At 37.7% G+C, this 20,696-nt stretch overlaps 1 protein-coding gene across 2 annotated transcripts in view; it reads right to left on the bottom strand.

The window, feature by feature from the left end:
* LOC139116693 (uncharacterized) overlaps positions 1-20,025 on the bottom strand; it is a 559,130-nt gene extending 539,105 nt beyond the window's left edge. Inside the window, exons 1-4 of one of the 2 annotated variants that reach the window (XM_070679284.1) lie at positions 19,935-20,025; positions 16,797-17,934; positions 14,495-14,795; positions 2,527-5,458 (exon numbers count right to left, since the gene is read on the bottom strand). In XM_070679284.1, coding sequence (XP_070535385.1) covers positions 14,605-14,795; positions 16,797-17,007 — 402 coding nt within the window. In that variant the 5' untranslated portion in view covers positions 17,008-17,934; positions 19,935-20,025 and the 3' untranslated portion in view covers positions 2,527-5,458; positions 14,495-14,604. Of the gene's footprint in view, positions 1-2,526; positions 5,459-14,494; positions 14,796-16,796; positions 17,935-19,934 lie in introns of those variants that run through there. The other variant, XM_070679285.1, reaches the window with a different exon arrangement.
* Between the last annotated feature and the right edge of the window lie 671 nt (positions 20,026-20,696).

Here is a 20,696-nt window from a genome sequence, read left to right as displayed (position 1 = left end):
CCCACAGCGAGCAAGTTTTGTTTTGGAAAACGAAAAAAGGACTGCGCATTTAAAAGGAGGGAAAGTGTCGGATAAACCGTATAATACACCAAACCATAAATCTTGATAATGGTGCACAATATTGATAATAATGTTTTACTGAACGATTTATCACATTTTTTGAGTCCTCACGCATGCACTTGTTGTCTGTCTGGCTGGCGCTCAGCATGTCCCCGTCCGATACGCTGGTTGTCACGTTTGTTGACAACATGGTTAGGTTCATTGCCATATAGGTGAAACAGAACTCAGTACGTTTGCAAACTCCTAGACAATACTGGGTTTGACACATGGCATATTATGTATGTTAGTGGCCATGTAAACGATGCAAGCATGAAAGGCTTCTCTAACCAGCCGTGAACGGGCCAACAACGGCAGTTGACCGGAAGTGTCTACGGATATACTAGCCATTCAAAGTCTCGGTCCAAGGTCAGCTAATACCAACAATCATGAGGCGAGTCCCAAAACCCGGACCGAGACGAGTCGAGACGAGACCATAATGACCCCTCAGGCCAAGCGTTGTAAATACATCATATATACAACACTACAGCAGTAAGCTTGCAGTTTATTGATAGTGTCAAAGATTGATGCACAAAGCAAGATATAGCACAATCAACGATTGGAACAACTGAAAAAAGATTTGTTGAGGTTTTTCAACTTGAGTTCAAGGCGAGCTTGAAACATGCGAACTGCGTCAACATTTTGGCTTATAAGCGATAAGCGCCAGATTCAGATTCTACTATGATATCTACTGTGAATTCAAAATAGGTAACCTTGTGTTAGAAACATACATACAGGAGATTTAAGTAATCATTTTTTAGAAATTAGATTCACCATTTATAAACACATTAAGGGAAGTAAACTGAGAGCTCATATGTTTAATTTTAATACAGTGGCTGCACCATTTTTCTGCATTACCGATAGTACATTCATGTATGTTATGTGTGCGGAATTTGAGGCAGCCTCAGATTAAGATTCAGATTCGTAGGGCTATTAACCACTGACTAGAATGTACGAAAATGAACAAGCATAAGTCGATGGTAGGAGTGGGATATCACTTCTTTGACTAACTAAGACAGAAGTGGAACAACGCCCGTGGCATTGATACAGATGCTGCCTATGTGCAAAAAACCGTAACTTTTCTATCAGTAAGATAGGAGGTCTTTTGGTCTCGTCTCGACTCGTCTCGGTCCGGGTTTTGGGACTCGCCCGTTCAAGACGACCGTTGACTCTCCGTTGATCTAACATCTCGGCCACCTAATTCTGATGCACTGACTGTAATCGGAGACAACTTTCATTCATCGTTTTTTTCTTCATGTCTGTGATTTTACCTTGCCTTGTTCTCGATATCGCCACGGTACCGAAACCCTCTAGTATATTTGTCAACTGTACCTTTCAAGCACCCGTTTACGTCAGGTTCTGTTGTTCGCCGAAATAAAGTAGCTCTTCTCAAGAAGCCATCGAAAATTAAATTTATAGACACCATTATAATTGAAATATAAACATTTGAATATAATGTTGAACTCTGTTGATATCGTTTGCAATGAATGCTGTACTACTAGCGACATAATAATGATCGTATTCATCAGCTGATACCCCTGGCATGCAGCTCGCTGATCATGCTGATGTCGATGCATGAACATTCCGTTTTCTTCATCTCTGGCATTTCACCGTGTCGGCTTTTTGAATGGCATGATATTTAAAGGTGATGTTTCAAGTTCGATATAGACGGTAGGGATGCACTTAAATTTCATTTCCTTCGAAAATACATCGTTTTACTTTTTCAATTCAAAATGAACCGTGAAAGTGCTGGTCATTTTTTGTGCTGAACGCGTGTTCAGTGCAGTGCACTGTGCAGTGTGGAGTGCATGTAATATGTACAGAGTCAGGGCCGATGGTACTGGACGACGCTCACTGGCTTCAAACTCAGTTTAAATTTCCTTTTTTATTCGTTTTCTACAACTACAAATTCACTGGCATTGCCAAAACTATAAAATAATAGCAATAATGCACCCCTCCCGCCCATAATGGACTCAAGCAAACTTTGCACTCCATAATGTACTCGGCTTCGCCTCGTACATTATGTCGTGCAATATGACATTAAACTGGTCCAATAATCATTTCCATTCAAGGTAATATATTACCAGGTCCATGGGACAATTGTGATTTACAAATTTAAGTAGGACCATCCTGAACCACTGATAATTAGTGGTGGTACCAGGTGTCCGGAATGGGTAAGCATACCCTGCTAGCATGCTACACCCGTCAGGATTGGTCCCAAAATTGTCTAAATATTGTATGAAATGATACAGGATATGAATCACTGTAATAAGTCAAAGCCGGGAATGCTGTCGTTAATCATTTGAGTGACCGAGGTGTCATATTTGGCCACAATGTCGTCATATCGACCGTAGAACTTTTTGAAAGTCCTAACGAGTCTTTTGTTGTATTCGCTTTCGTCCATTATGGGCCGGGAGGGGGTGCATTATTGCTTAAATATAGAGTTTATACATCAGAAATATAATTCAGAAAGACCTGTTATAAATTTTATGATAAAAAGCAAAGTCACCAATGCTCAACACCAAGTCTCAATAATCAGGTAACAGAGATAATATTACAGAAAGGTAATTGCCAAGATAAACCTCTAAAACGTCTGTACTGACTTAAATTTCCACTCGCACAGGCAAGGCCACCTTTGACCTAAAGATTGTGACATCACTGAGCATTGTTTTAGTGTACATTATAAAACACTTTCACAGAAAAATTCAACAAAGAACAGGAAAGTACAGGATATACAACAAACATTAGACTAATACTTAAAGTTATATGAACTTTGATATCGGAACTTCAATAGAAATAAAATGCCAAAGGTATAAATGCAGACAGACTGAAAAATAACCGGACAACTGTAGAAACTAACCATCAACCGTTAACTGGACTAGACTACCGTTTACTTAGTTCTAAAATTACATGTTGTATTCATCATATCTAGTCATAATGATACAGTTTTCTTCTACACTTGCACTCCAACTGTATCATATTCCTATACTGTGAAGTACGCTTAGTGACATCATTTAACATTTAAGGCATGATATTATCGTTAAGGCATCTTGTCTAAATAAACTTAGAATCCAAAAATGAAAGCACTTATAGAAACTGAACTTGAGAGGGCGCTATTCATAAAAAGCCGTTCGACGAGCAGTTAGTTCCTGACTTTACACACCTCACGAATGAGAAAGCGAAATTCCGAAACTCAGCTTAATGCTTTATGGTGAGAGGCATGAGTTAGAATCTTTTCGATCGATAGAAAATATTAAAACCTTTTAATATAAAATAAAATGCTTCTTGCTTGCGACAAAATGTCAACTACAACTTCAAAAGAGCGATTTGACCTGAACATAGCTTCTGATCTGAAGGCTACGTCACATTTCAAAGCAAACTTACTAGACTTGAAGATAGTCACTAAAATGGTGTTAGCTAAAAAAAATCATATTTCTTGAGTTGTTCAGACGGATCCTTTTGTCCTTACCTTCAATATTGGCGAAACTTTGTTCAGACCGTTTTCACAAAAAAGTTAGCTACAGTTTCGAATTAAAAACAAAAGTAAACAAGGTCATGTTTCATATTATGTGACAGAAATTGAATCGTACATCTACACTATTATTTAAACTACAATATTGCGCACTGAAATCGTCTAAACGTTGAAAATTGCTACCCAAGCTTCAAAAGGTACACGTGTGCCACCTCTCAGCTCAGTACTCTGTTGGCTCAGTCATAGTCCTGTGCATGTGGGTAACAGCCAGCGCCCTCTATCGTGAACTTGAGTTCTGCCGCTTGCTCAATAAACCACGATGGGGTCGGATCGGTGCTGGCTCTGCCATTTATATCGTTTGCAATGACAGAATCAATGACTATTGGGTGGAAATAGTGCCATGCCTGATCAAAAGAGACATCACTGGATGCATTGGTAATTTTTTTCAATATGCATACCACACGGCGGCCGCTATGTATGGAAACACTCGTGACTGTGATTTCTACTGGAGTTTGGATAAGATGGGACTGGTAATAACTGCAGTGTGCACTACATTTCAGACACACATCACTTCAAAATTATACATATTTGTATATTTAAATTGTTGAAAATTACTCACCTATGGGGTATTTGAACCGAAGACGTGACGCGACTGTCGCAAATATACAGCATTCATTCAGTATTTTGTCTTTAAATGTGACTCTTTCAACTCACTATCATTGGTTCATAGAACTGCATCACGCTGCACCCTTGGGCCTTGTGTGTCAAAAACGGAAACTTAACTCACCTTTTCAAAGTTCCTAAATTTTCTGAGTGAAAATTATCAGAAAACAACATCATTTGGGCTTATATCTACTCTAGACATGAGACGACATCAACATAGAATAACAATTTGCCAAAACTATCTTTCTAAATGTGAGAAACAGATGGTTTTTGGAATGTAAACATGATGTAAACGGTGCGATTTGTTCGTCGTCACGCTTGAGTGATAATCGGAAAATTGCATCGTGCCAAAGGTTTTGACAGAAATGCAATATTTTGATGAAATGCAGACAAACACATCATCTTGGTTTTTCTGTCTACTTAGAAAACACTGTAATGTGTACGTCTTGATACTCTCTAACACAGATTCTGTCTTGACTGACTGCGATGTACCAGGGGCTGATCACTTCACCTTGGAATAGATGATGTTTCCACGTTCCATCTCTACTCCACATCGAAATCCTAGCATTGCCTTTATCACAGACATAAACATTGTCAGCGCCATCAACGGCAATGCTGTATGGGAAGTACAGCTGACTTTCGCCGTGACCTCTCTCACCGTATTGGTACATGTAATTGAAATCAGAATCAACACACTTGATGCAGCTATTGTAACAGTCAGACACCATGATGACATCCCTACTGTTGACAGCGACAAAGCGGGGGCAGTAGAATTTTGTATGGCCATTACCATAACTACCAATCTCTGCAACATATTGACCATTCGTGGTGTATTTGAGTAACCTATGACCTTTGACATCGGTGACCAAACAAACCCTTTCAAGAGAGCTATGCACCAGGGATCAGTGTCTCCGGGTAGAGTAATTATTCTTATAACTTTATTATTTTGATCACAGACGATAATTTGCAAATTGTTGTCATCAAGTACGTAGAAGTGGTTGTCCTGAGAGACTGCTACAGACTGTGGCTTGAATGGTTGAGCCAACTGACCGCTGAAACTTCCTAGCACCCTTTCACATGTGTAGTCTTGGTTCAGAATCTGAACAACATTGTTGTCTTTGTCACATACCAGAAGTTTGTCGTTGTGAAATGTTAAACCACATGGATTATTGAACTTCTGTCCTGGACTAGGACCATGACCCTCCTGTGTGAATTTTGACCAGCCATCTGTAAGGTCAAAGATTAAAACAAGCACATCATCAGAGTGCAATTACAATGCATTTGCTGTGTAACAAACTGTTCTCACAAAGACAGCTTGAAAGTGAGAATCGATAGTACATCACAATGACAATTCGTCAAGTTACACGCTCAATTTTATAAATTTTTGTAATTCCATATTTTAATGTCCTTTATACCATGCCAAAAATGTAAATTGCTATCAGGACAACTTGCTTTTTCATCATGCTAGACTGAAAACAGAAGTGTCATTTTTGCAGAGTACATGTACTATGGTTCTGTTTGTTTGATTTTTGGAAGGATAAACATGTTTGGTTATCTGTCTGGAATTAGGACCTTGACCTGTCAGACTTAAATTTCTCCAGCTGACTAAAAGGTCAAAGAGGTCAAAGGTCAAAACACGCAAAACAGTTTCTGAATTAGTGAGCTGTGTTGTGCTGATAGTAGTTTGAAATTTTAAACAGATATAGTGATACAAATCAAAGTTCATCAATATGACAATTCATTAGAGTAAATCCTAAACCGTTACTGAATTTTGCCATTCCATATTTTACTGTCCTTTTACCATAGTGACAAGATAAATTTGCATTTTTTTAAATATTTGTCTCAGAATGTAAAAAATACCATATTTTGTATATTCATGTTGTTACGATGCCCCATATTCAATTTTTTGTAAGCTTGGTCGAGAGAGGTTGATAGCTTGGCTCGAGAGCTTTACAGTACGTCGTCACCGTGTTCCAAGAGTTTATGTAAATTTTATACGGTGGACATTTTAATGTTGCTGCCGACCAGGTGTATACTGAATATATATAGACACGTTCTCAAAATACATGAGGAGACTGCACAACATCTGAAAGGAGCTCGCCTGTCTGACTGAGAGATTGCTGTACACGCCTGTCTGATCTGAACGTATGCTGCACAACGGACTGTATAGAGAACTTGAGGTTACAGAAAAAAGGGCAGATATCGCAGGGCAATCAACGACTGTTTCTAACGGAGGAAGAGGAAAACCGCTATTGCAAACGTCAATACGAAGTTGTGGACTGTGTACTGAATGCCACGTCACACTAAAGACCGGACGGTTTGATTGAAACCACACTCCGCAGACTTTTTGTGAAAAGGACTGGTTAACACTCAAAGCTCTCGACCAAACAGGGTAATTTTCCCATAATTTTTAATTATTTGTGAGTATTTTAGTTTCTATTAAATAATTTTGGTTACTATTGAACTCCATAGTGCGCTTCTCGTATTCACTGCCTGTGTGTGGTAATTTCTACCGTAACAGAAAGTGGGGGCTCGTCCGGGAGAACGGACATTTGCTAGCGTATTTTGTAACTTGGTAAGAAAAAGCTAAACGTGTAACTAAATTGACGTGAAAGTGAAGCCAGCAATGGAGTTCAAACCAGATAAATATTTAGAAAAACCTTCTTTTGAAATTTCAAGAGGTTAAGGAAACAGGATTTGTTGTTGCTTGCCGAGCATCTTCAGCTTACTGTTAGTCCATCAATGAAAAAGCAGGAGATTAAAAGTGTTGTCGTCAAAGCTTTAATTGACTTAGGGAAATTTAGTGCGGATGCGTTGAAACTCATTGAGTCTGAGATCGATAGCAATGCAGTGAGAATACGGCAAATAGAGTTGGATCACGAGTATAGAATGAGGCAATTAGAAACAACTGATAGGGAAACGCAAAGAAAACTGGACCTTGAACAAATGAAATTAGAGAGGGATCAAGAAACAAAATCCAATGTAATGGAAGCTGATAACTTGTCAACAGGGCCATACCATCAGAGTTTTGATGCAGCAAAGTATATTTGGCTTGTTCCTCAATTTCAAGAAAGGAGGTTGACAGTTATTTCCAGCATTTTGAAAAAATTGCAACTAGTCTCAAATGGCCTAGAGATGTTTGGACCATGTTGTTGCAAAGTGTCCTAACAGGTAAAGCTCGTGAAGTGTTTTCTGCCTTACCCATTGCTCAAAGTAGTGACTATGATTTTGTAAAAGAAGCAATTCTCAAATCGTACGAGTTGGTACCAGAGGCTTACTGGCAAAAGTTCAGAGCTGTTCAAAAGAGAGGCGATCAAACTCATGTTGAATTTGCAAGAGAAAAGGAAAGATTATTTGACAGGTGGTTGCAGGCGAAAGGAATAAATCAGAACTATGATAAGCTTAGGGAATTGATGTTGGTTGAAGAGTTCAAACAATGTGTACATGTTGATATTAAAACTCACTTGGATGAACACAAAGATGTGAATTTGCATGAAGCAGCCACTGTGGCCGATGATTATTCTTTGACCCACAAACTTAGCTTTAACAAAAGCGGTCAAGCCAAGTCGAGTGGTTTTCAATCTTCCAAAACGTTTGAACAGAAATCTCCATCTTTTCATAAAGGCAAGGGGAATACTAATTCCGCAGAAAAAGGTAAAGTTGGAGTCTTTAAGACTACGCCCACATGTGCCTATTGTAAAAAGAAAGGCCATGTCATTGCAGAATGTTGGTTTTTCAAAGAAAGCAAAATAAAGCAAAATTGAACCAACTGCTTGCACGATTGCAGAAAATCTTCCTAAAATATCCAATGTGTTTAAAGTTGGAGAATTTGTTGAAAGGTCAACGTCTGATATGATAGACAAATTTAAACCCTTTGTCTTTGAGGGATTTGTATCCTTAATAGGGGATGAAGCTAATCTACGACCCATAAAGATATTGCGTGATACAGCAGCCTCACAAACTTTATTATTAGAGGGTGTGTTACCTTTATCTGAAATGAGCTCTGCAAAAGCAGATGTGTTAATAAAGGGTGTAGAATTAGGTTATATGAATATGCCATTGCATTCGATAAATTTACAGTCAGACTTAGTTTCAGGGCCTGTTACAGTGGGAGTACGACCCACTCTACCCGTTGAAGGTATTTCTATGTTGCAGGCAATGATTTGGCTGGAGGAAAGGTGTTCCCCGATCCAATTGTAACTGAAAAACCTAGCATTGATAATGGGATTTGTGATGAAGAAAGTGAAATATTTCCCGCTGTGTTGTAACTAGGGCCATGAGCCAAAAAGGCTGCAATTAATAGAAAGGATGTGACAAATAGATTTAAGGTGAAGTACTACGAATTACGTCAAAATTAGGTTGTGGTGTCATTTTCTTGAAACTTTGCACAAATATTCTTGGAAGTTGTGCAAGTGCAAAAATGAAATAAAAAATGGGGGTCACCACGCTCGTTTCCATGGAAACGGACGTTAAAATGGCGGCGTTAGAAATAAATAAAAATGATATAATTCACTTAAACTAAAGAAAGCAATTATAAAACGCTTAGCAAATGAGTTAATTTTAATAAATACCAAGACTTAAGATCCATATCTATCGAATGTACAGTTTTCATGATGTTTGTGAAGAAATTTTAACATAAGTATCGATTACAAATGACGATATCGAAATTATATCACTACATAATTTTCGAACTTTCTTCCTGTCGCTTTGAATGGTGTCATTTTGACCAAACTTGGCGAATAAACTCCTGACATAATATCATTTAGTTTACACTTTTAATAAAAGGTGTCACCACGCTACTTTTTACAATATCTCCAGGTGAATGGGTAATTTGCGCCATATAAATGGGAGAGAAATGTTAATTTTTCGCTCATATTGAATAAAAACCAGCTTTCTAGGGGGTCAAAATATGACAAGGTTATAGGTCACATGTATGTCTAAGACACTGGGTCAAAAAATTAGGTAAAAACGCAACTTCAACAATGACAGGTGATGTTAAATACATGCGCTACAAAAAACCTATTTGCGGCAGGCTGGAGTTAAACCTGCGCAGAAACGTTCTGAAGCGTGTGCGCGTCCGAATTCGTCGCCCTTTACCTTAATGACTTGGATATTGGGCTAGAGGACACGTTCTTTTCTCGACTTGATGAGTGTCACTCTACTGTTAATAAAGTCAAAGATATCTCAAATCAGAGTAATGAAATGCATCCTAAAGATGAGAACTCTATCAAGGAGAATTTCAGTCATAATAGACTTATTACAGAACAGCACAAGGATCCCGAAATTGTGAATTTAAGGAAAAGGTCAGTGTCCCTCAGTGAAATTGAAAAAGTACCAGTATGTTTCTATACAAAAAATGGCATACTCATGAGAAAATGACGACCTCCTCATGCATCAACTGAAGATGAATGGAGAGTTGTTAATCAAATTGTCGTGCCTAAATTATATCGTACAGAAATAACTAGTTTAGCCCACGACAATCCTATGAGTGGACATCTTGGAATAAATAAAACTCATGACAAAATTCTTAATCATTTCTACTGGCCCAATTTGAGACGGGATGTTGCTAAATATTGTAAGTCATGTCATGCATGTCACATGGTAGGCAAACCCAATCAAAAGATTCCGGTAGCACCACTCAAGCCTATACCCGCTTTTTCAGAACCATTTAGTCAGGTTTTGATAGATTGTGTAGGTCCATTGCCGAAAACTAAATCAGGAAACGAATACTTGCTAACAATTATGTGTGCGTCTACTCGTTTTCCAGAAGCAATTCCTCTGAAAAATATCAGCGCACCGAAGATTTTGAAAGCATTTATCAAGTTTTTCACTTTTGTAGGTCTTCCTAAATCCATACAATCCGACCAAGGATCGAATTTCATGTCGGGTTTGTTTCAGCAGGTTATGCACCAGCTAAATATCAAGCAGTATAAATCAAGTGCGTACCATCCTGAATCCCAGGGGGCTCTGGAACGTTTCCACCAGACTTTAAAAAATATGATACGTACTTTTTGCCTTGAAACAAGTAAGGACTGGGATGAAGGAATTCACTTACTCTTATTTGCTGTCAAAGAAACTGTTCAAGAATCAATTGGTTTCAGCCCTTCGAGTTGATTTTTGGACACTCAGTTCGCGGGCCATTGAAGTTGCTGCACGAGAAGTGGCTTTGTAAGGAGATTGAAATGAATCTTTTGGAGTATGTTTCTAATTTCAAGAATACAATTAGTAAGGCTTGTGAAATCGCCAAAGACCTGAAAAGCAAAATGAACCTGAAAAAAGTCAAGCAAAATGAAACAATGGTATGACAGTGATGCCAGGACAAGAGTATTTAAACCGGGAGATAAGGTTTTAGTACTATTTCCAATCCAAGGGCGTCCCTTACAAGCCAGATACTACAGTCCTTATGAAATTGAGTCTAAGGTGAATGATGTTGACTATGTTGTTAAGACTCCAGGAAGACGTAAAGAAAAGCAATTGTGTCATGTTAACATGTTGAAAGAATACATTGAAAGAAATGTTACTGAATTTCAATCAGTTTCTGCCTCCACTCACCTTAGTGACGATCATGCAAGTTGTGGCCAAGAAAATGAAGTGAGCAAAGGCAAGAAATTTGATCATGATATCAAGTTGAAAAATTCAGACTTCCTTGCAAATTTGGATGACAAACTCAGTCATCAGACAAAAGAACAAAGGGAAGAGTTGAAAAGTTTGATATTAGAGTTTTAAACACTTGTTTGCAGATGTGCCTGGCAGAACTGATAAACTGTGTCATGATGTTGATGTAAACAATGCAATTCCAATTAAACAACACCCTTATCGAGTTAACCCTATGAAGTTAAAATATGTCAAAAGTGAAATCGACTACATGTTGCAAAATGACATCATTGAACCAAGTTGTAGTCCATGGAGTTTGCCATGTATACCTGTGCTGAAAGAGAACGGTTCATATCGTTTCTGTACAAATTACAGGAAGGTGAATTCAGTCACAATGACAGATTCATATCCATTGCCAAGAATAGATGACTGCATCAATAAAATTGGTGAGGCAAAATTTGTAAGTAAGTTTGACTTGTTGAAGGGATATTGGCAAATTCCACTCACTGAGCGTGCCAAAGAAATATCAGCTTTCGTTACACCTGATGGTCTCATAAAGTCATGCCATTTGGTATGAAAAATGCTCAAGCCTCATTTCAACACCAAATTAACCATATCATAAGTGATTTGGATGGCTGCGAAGGGTTTGTTGATGACGTCAGTGTTTACAGCGATACATGGAGGAGCACTTGCAGCGATTGCGCAAATTCTTTGAAAGATTGACAGAGGCCAAACTCACAATAAATCTTGAAAAGAGTAAATTTTACCATGGTACGATTAATACCTTGGCAATGTTGTAAGCAGGAGTCAAAGTAATCCTGTTCTTGCAAAGGTTTAAGTTGTTCTAGATTTCCCAGTTCCAAGAAATAAGAAAGAAATAATGAGATTTCTTGGCATGGCCAGTTATGACCGATGTTAATGTCAAAATTTTGCAACTATTGTTGAGCCACTAACGGAATTACCAAAAAAGAATAATAAATTTGTGTGGATAGAAAATTGCCAATCAGCATTTTCTAGAATTAAGGCAATACTTGCAAAATCTCCAGTTCTTGTGATGCCAGACTTTGACAAGCAGCTTAAACTATGTGTAGATGAATGTGATGTTGGTGTTGGTGCAGTATTAATGCAACAGGGGGGTAGATCAGATTGATCATCCGATTGTTATTTCTCAAAGAAATTCAATATCCATCAACGAACGTATTCTGCAATTGAAAAGGAATGCTTAGCCCTGCTGCTTGCTTTGGAGCACTTTGATATTTACTTGAATATCACACTGCACCCAATCATGGTCTTCACTGATCATAACCCCCTAACGTTCATCCATAAGGTGAAAAACAAGAATCAGAGATTAATGAGATGGAGCTTAACAATCCAAGAGTATGATTTAGAGATAGCTCATATAAAAGGTAAAGATAATGTAATTGCACATGCGTTATCAAGAAGTGATTAAAAATATGAGCACGTGATTTAACATTTGTCATAATGTGACTTGCATACTGTGAAATGCATCGGTAGTTATGTACTGTATTTTGTGCTATTGAAGTTTTCATTGCACTCAAACTTTTTCTAAAGGGGAAGGTGTTACGATGCCCCATATTCAATTTTTTGTAAGCTTGGTCTAGAGAGGTTGATAGCTTGGCTCGAGAGCTTTACAGTACGTCGTCACCTGTGTTCCAAGAGTTTATGAAAATTTTATACGGTGGACATTTTAATGTTGCTGCCGACCAGGTGTATACCGAATATATATAGACACGTTCTCAAAATACATGAGGAGACTGCACAACATCTGAAAGGAGCTCGCCTGTCTGACTGAGAGATTGCTGTACACGACTGTCTGATCTGAACGTATGCTGCACAACGGACTGTACAGGGCAATCAACGATTGTTTCTTCAGTAGTAACGGAGGAAGAGGAAAACCGCTATTGCAAATGTCAATACGAAGTTGTGGACTGTGTACTGAATGCCACGTCACACTAAAGACCGGACGGTTTGATTGAAACCACACTCCGCGGACTTTTTGTGAAAAGGACTGGTTAACACTCAAAGCTCTCGACCAAGCAGGGTAATTTTTCCCATAATTTTTAATTATTTGTGAGTATTTTAGTTTCTATTAAATAATTTTGGTTACTATTGAACTCCATAGTTCGCACCTCGTATTCACTACCTGTGTGTGGTAATTTCTACCGTAACACTGTAAAGATTTTATTGCAAGACGTTATGGATACATATCTCTGAAAGTTTTATGGAAGGCTGGCAAAACCTATTTGGTCATGAATCTATTGTCCTGGATTTTAACCTTGCTTTTGTCCAGTTCACTGCAAGGTCAAAAGTCAAAAGCAAATAAACATAGTGAAATTCAAATAAATGTCATAAGAATAAACTGCGTTAGCTTATGTTGCTTTAAATTGAGAATAGATTGATATAAATTAAACTGCTGCACAATGGCAATTTAACATGGTAAATTATAATCTTGACTCATTCTTGTTATTTGGATATTTTAATGCCTATCTACCATGGCAACAATATTCATTTATAGTTCACAAAACTAACTTTGATAAATAAAGAAATGGCATTGTTCTTACCTAGAACTCATTAGTTTTTGGAACAGATGCCACAAACTTCATGAGTTCTGCTTACATTCACTTGATTAAGGAAGGCCATGTTTCCATGACAACACTTGTGTAGATCTCAGTATAAAATGAAATATTTAAGCAATAAAGCACACCCAGCGACGGTATACCACAAGATTTTGACCAGTTCACGACATATATGCAAGAGCGATAGCGAGTGCATATAACTGGTCAAAGTCGAGTGGTATACCGTCGCAGGGTGTGATTTATTGCTATTATATCATAACAGTATATTGATATTCTGGTGAGTAACAACAAAAAACCCCAGATTTTGCTTAAGCTGAGAGCTCGCGCTTATGCCAGCCATGGTATATCGCCAATACACCACGGTTCTTTTCGCGTCTCGACCAATCAGATCGCTGTATTTGCCCCATCAATATATTGGTATGATATAATTACTAATATCTCTCTTGTTATAATTAAAAAAAGAGTAACCAACCTATTTACCCGGCTTAACCTGAAAAACTAACCTGCTTCAATAATTCCCTGCTGGGTCCTCTCTTTTTGCATAGTTGTGGTGCTATCAACTTAGGCCAAAGTAATAAAATTCTTTGTTTTGCGTCCCCACCCGCTTAGGTTTTTAGGTTTTCATGAAAAACACACACAGTGTATTTGAATAGGACATTTAGGCCATGACCGCTTAGCTTTTCTTAACTAAAATTTTGTTACAATTTTTTATTTGCTGCAATCAAATTACATTGTGTTAATTTTCTTGTGTGTGTTTTTCAGCTGCTTAGACGCATACCTTTTCCCATTTAGAGTGGACGCAAAACAAATAATTTAATTACTTTGGCCTTATATTACAGAATGCGTATGCACCACACAACAACAACTGTAACTTACCACATTAAACACACTCCGTGCATAACATTAAGTGAGAAACGTTAATTCCTTTCAATCTGATTAACTTTGCTTTTATAAATCACAGAACTGAATATTCACCTTCCCCCTTCAGATTGCCATATGTGAAAAATCGTGTCAAAGTATCAAAAGTATCTTTTTGTACTGAGTAACTATCAACTTCATCCGGTACATTTACCTGGTGAATCTGCAAACACACATCGCAGATTTGATTTCTTGTTTTAGTAGCCTTTGTTTCTATCTTTGTTGGCTGGACTTCTTTTGTTGCTTGACGATGTTTGGCTTGCACTACAAGAGGCTCAGGCTGTGTCTGTTTCTTTTAAGAACACCAAGTTCACGTCCTCCAATCACTCCAAATCCAGTGTTACCAGTTTGTTTAGTCACACTGCTCTCTTCCTGATGCACCCGAAGTTGATTGCAAGTGATTGTTTCCATCCTATCGCCATCTTTTCTCTCTACTTCAGATTTTACTGGTTTACCTGTACACATTTTAAAGTAATAGATGGATAGCTTTAGGTGATTAACCGAAATCTGGTGCTACTTAGGGAAAGAAAGAGCTCAATACGAGAACAAATGTCAATTTTCTTTATCTTGAATTTGTAGGAAACGTAATTTGAAAAAGCCCCTACTCAGCTCAAATTACCACGAATGATATTTTCAAATATAGTACTGGACCAGATTATTTGAATGATTGACAAAGTGTTCAAAATTATGTCAAAGTATGTAAAATCTGATTCTCTCACATTTTCTGAAGATATGTATGGCTAATATGATTTATCACTCAGCATTTATGATATAAATACATGGCAAAAGTTTGTCAAAACTCATTTTACTCAATATTTTTGCTGTAATTACACCCTGGAAAACATATTCCACAGTTTACATTGCAACATAAATCATTAAAGTACGAGTATTAAAATGCGTGGTTTATAATGAGGATTACCCTGTAATAGTGAAAAATTTAAATCACATCATCGATTCAAAAACAAGTATTTGTATACAAACAAACAACTCTTTTTTTCATTGATACAATAATAACAACAATAAGTTCTGTACAAGTCTGTTTTTCCTTGATGTTCTACAATTGTCTTTGGTAAATAAAATTGAAATAACAGAAACATGAATAGCAAATGTATACAAATAGCTACATCTACTTAGAACACTGCAAATTGTTTTAATGCAGTACAACGTAATGTTAAAGCCGCACTTTCAATCCTAGGTTCTCGCATTAGTGGAGTTCTCCTCCCATTCAAACACATGGCCAGTATGATGTCTGATTTCCATAACGTTAATCACACAAACTGACCTCAACCTTTTGTCACATTTTGCTAATCCTGAAAACAGAGTTTATACAAGCTTTTGATTGACAGTCAGTTCGACTCAAATTGCCAACGGTCATTGATTCCCCGCCACAAACGCTCGAATTTCCTAAAAATTGTCTTCCAGTCGCGTTAGACTTTGAATATAACCACAGAGTTCGTTCGGCAGCAACTTCACGCTGACCGCTTGGCAGTCTGTCTGTGTTTTTGCGGCCGGGGAAAACTAAAAAGTGGCATTTTCTGGAGCGTGTGCCCGCGTGTTGCCTGTTTGGTGTCCACTTACACAATGAACGCCGCCATACCTTGGCGTCCTTTTAAAGGGAGGCTCCGCCTTTAACCAGTGACATGCAGGTATAATCATGTTGTGCATTCTACAAATTTCGGGGGTGGGGGGAATTAGCATTGTTTCCACACATTGAAAAAATAATTTGATGCAGTACTAACTGTCATGATGACAGAATAAAAATTGCTTCCAAAGTCCCTCCGTCCACCGATCCTTCCCGTAAAAATCTAATTGTTCTCCGCTTAGGGGGCCCATCAATGTACATGTAGTTTCACCATGCTATGTATTCGACCGACATACATGCATTAGATGTATGAGACATCTCCTGCAGACAATCCAGTTGATAATTGCTTACATTATGACATACATGATACTAGATTGCATTTTCACATTCTCCCAACTGTCTTGGTGCTGTTAAAAGTATCACTGGATATATAGCATAAGTTTACAGTTAACATTGGTGAGAGAGAGCTGGATGTATGAGTTACATTGTGTATTGTAGGTCAGAAAGTCACCTGAACTCTGGCATCTGAGGTAACCTACGGCCAATGATGTACATGATATACATGTAGGCATACTTGCTTAGCTGAATTCCTTCCCAGTGTTAAGTTAAAGTTTTCCACATCAGGGCCCAATTAATGTTGAAGTTAGGAACTATAGGTGGCATATTGAAGTTAGGAACTATGGGTGGCATATCTATGACAGTCTCTTTTCAGGTACAAAGTTTGCTTTTAAGATAATGAACAACAAAATCCACACATTTCATTCTGAAATGTTCTTTGATCTGTTTGAAATCAATACACAGCTCAACACCAAATACAGGATGACTTCGCCTAATGGTTTCAAAATTACCTTAAAGTTTACTGGTAGTAACATACCTTGTTTGGTCAGATGCTTTCCTCTGACAACACCAAGATCAATCTTTAAACAGTCAGGATTTTCTGTGAAAACCAGGTCACTGTCAGTGTCACCACAATGTACATCGGTCAGATCATCATAGTGCTGCTGTTGATCTTTCATCTGTTTTTGTGCCGCCATGATGTCTACAGCTCCACCAATAGTCAAGAGATGGTTCAGATATGAAAGCATACTTTCTGCACTGGCAATTTTATGTTCAAGACGTTCTATATTGGCATCACTTTGTTTACACTTTGGTATGTAGATATCATCAACTTTACCCACATTTTCATCTGTTGCTTTTTAATTTCATCAATTAATTTCACACAGCGTATTAATTTGATGTTCAGCTGTAAACCTAGTGACATCCAGGTCTTGTCGAACACCACATGCTCTCTCCTTTCTTAATTTTAAATCATCAACTTTCTGAGCAATTTTCAATGAGTATGCTTTCATATCTGGGATATACTTCTCCAGTGCTGACTCAAGTGACAACATCTCATGATTTCGTGATGGATGGTCAACGACTGTACACTTATGACATATTGGCACTTGACAGGTATCACAGTAGAATTCTAATTTATAACTGCGGTGATTAGCACAGAATCTTGGCTGAGTCATTTGAACTGCTGTGTTGACATCTTCTCATTGTACTCTGCAATTGTCATTGGTTCATGATCTTGCAAGACTGCAGTTGCTACTTTATGTGTTTTTATGCAGACATTGCAGTAAAAATGTCCACCACAGTCACCACACCAATACTTGGCCGATTTATTACACCCTTCACACACCGCATCACCGACCCTTTGAGGAGGGACTTTGCTGCTGATAACCTCCAAAAGGTCATTTAGAAATCGATTGTTCGTGATAGCTGGCACCCCTCCGGAGGGTAAAGGCCATTGATTCTTGCATGTTGGACATATCAGCTGACCATTGTTTGCTTTGACCCATTCTGTGAGACAATGTTCACAAAATGTGTGTTGACAAGGCAGTATTTTTGGTGACTTGAAACGCACCATACAAATTGCACACAGCAATACCTTGTCATCAATGACAGTCAGCAGTTTTTCTCTGGATTCTATCGATGAATGCATGAGTGTATCTGGTCAAAGAACCTCACTGGAAATAACAAAACAAAAAGTGGTTTAGTATAAAGTCTTATAAATATTGTCGCATTTGTCTGCATATCTTACACTTCATTTTAGTTAACAACTTTTCATGATATACAGCTAAAAGTTTCGCTATCAGCATGGCATGCATTAAGGTGGCCAGAAAGCCTAGGGGGTCAGATAAAATCTTTAAAAAAACAACATTTTTCGCATGATAGTTACATAAAAAGATGATTTATAAAAAAAATACGAAGGCAATACATGGCAAAATATTAAAAATTGAGCAACAATATTTTATGAAAGTTACCGTTGTCTGTATTGCTAAGGAGTTTTTATGCACCCTCAAGCAGAACAGATCAGACATGACTTGGTTTTTTTTTTTCAGTGGGGAGCATGTAACTTATACAGACGTTCTCTTCGAACCCGCGCCAAACTTTCATAGCACGGCCACGACTGCGAGTCACTATGTCATTCTGCGAAGACGTATGCGCAGTGAGACGGCTCCCCTAAGCACACGCTCTTGTTTCTGACTTTTCAAAACAATACCAGTCAAATTGTGAAGCAAGCTGAACCAGGGAAGAATGTTTTGAGCTGCCATATTAAGCACGGGAATCGTATCCTAGGGTGTTCTAGAGAATCAGGAAAGACCCAGTTGATCGGAATGCGGAAGTTTTGGACGATTTCAACGGCGCCAAAAACACCGTAAACAGCGATTTTCAACTCGTTTAGTGCATTTTTCATGTTCTTTAGAATTCAATTTTCTGGCTAACCAAACAACATACGCAATTGATATTTTTCCCACGCATTTTAGAGGTTATTTCCGAAAATTGCACGGCAGGATTTTTTCGTATTGGGGCGGTTGGCATGCAACACGTCTTCAAAGTTTGATAATGTTTTTGATAAAAATCCATATTTTTTCATATGGATATTATCATTTTTAGAGTATCGACACAGAAATTGTGCCGTACACAGTCTTGATGGCATGTATACTATGGTAATTTCATTGAATGATACTAATATATAACAAAGCTACACTGAAAGTTTGAAGTACGTATCTTTTTTTAACTTGCTAAAATAATACTTTTAGCTACATATCATTTGGCATCAAAAATAGGCTTTCCGGCAACCTTAAGGTCTATAAGTATAGAGTTTGCCTACTTAGTGCCAGTACCTATCCCTACAATGTGTGAATCAACTGAAATCACCGTCTGAGATCCCGCAGTAGTTCAGTTATACTACCAACACCGTGCATTTTGAACCTTTAAGATATGTTGAAAATCTTCTCAATTTGCAGCCATGATTTTTGTGTTTTAGGTGTCTGTCTAAGGCGTGTATTTAGGTCAGCTTTGCAGATATTTTTAGCGATTTGTTTCCTGGTAACCAGTCATGTCAAAATCTGCATACCTATGGTACAACCCTTTACCGATACCTGTGCTTTGAAACACTATCCTAGCGTACGTTTTTTCCAACCCAATGATACAAGTTCAGTTCAAGATATGTTGAAAATCTTAATCATGTTTTAATATTTTATTTCTCTATGTGTGACTGGCGATTGGGTGTGTTGTTCCAATAAAGTTTAACACTAACGTTGAAACACTCATAAAATGACTTGTATATGAACCTGTTGAATATGTCTGTGCAGTTGAACTTGTACCTCTTGCAAATGTAGAATACATACAACAGCTATTTGTTTGAGCATATTTTAGTGGAAAGTTGCAGTAACACCTGGAATATAAGCATATCCGGACATAGCTGTAATAACTGTAGCCCTGGTTGGGGCACGTACGCCTTACAACAGAGGCCCAAGGCGCACGGCCCAGCCCCACCAAGGCTACAGTTATTGCAGCTTATCTGAACAAGTAATATGGCGTCATATTGTACACTGTCCTCCCATACTAAAGGTGACCTTCAAAAGACAAAACATTTCTCTACCTTCAGTGACCCATATTCAAAACTCAAACCATCGATGTGAAGTACTGTACAATACAAAATGTACATTTTGAAACTTACCTAAACTCTTCGTGTTCTACTAATTGCTACGTATCAAAAAGACCAAGATTAGGAATAGCACAATTTATCTCTAATCTTCCACTGGACGACTACAGAAATCTGATTAGCATATAATGGACATGCGGGTATGGGCAGACCCTGTGTTACCCTAACTGACCTTTACAAGGTTCTACAAATAGCTCCCAGTGTGTTGTTTGTAGCATGGTTCGGTAATATTGTTATGTCAACCATAATTTTACCTCACAAAGTCTGTAATTCTGCCAAAATTTGTATTTTTCAGTCATTTTATAAAGTTTGCACTTCACAACATTGAAGAAACTGCAATGTTTGAATGTACTAAACTCAAAGAATAAAAAGCTTTAGTCACAGATAAATTTTTTTAAGAAATTTACTTTTAAACACTTTTTGAATAAAATTATATTCTTTACACTGTCATGTATTTCAAGGAAAATATGCCTTTTAAAACAGTAATTTCATCACATATTGTTTTTCGATACTACGACAATTATCGGCCGTAAGGTTATACAAACACAAAGCCCAGATAAGCATTTTTCATGATTTTCATAGGACTCTTTGGAAATTGCATTAAAACAGTTAATAAAATTTTACATAAAATGTTCACTTGGTATACATTTAATTAACAGACGCCAGGTTGTGTATTTGACATACACTCAGGTCACCAGGGAGTGCGTCATTACTATTTACGGATTGTTATTTCTTATTTCTGAATTATTTAACTTCTTCCTACATTGAACTATCTGT

This window comes from Ptychodera flava, chromosome 18, assembly GCF_041260155.1.
Source record: "Ptychodera flava strain L36383 chromosome 18, AS_Pfla_20210202, whole genome shotgun sequence".
NCBI classification, from domain to species: domain Eukaryota; kingdom Metazoa; phylum Hemichordata; class Enteropneusta; family Ptychoderidae; genus Ptychodera; species Ptychodera flava.
This window is presented reverse-complemented; position numbering and strand designations above follow the sequence as displayed.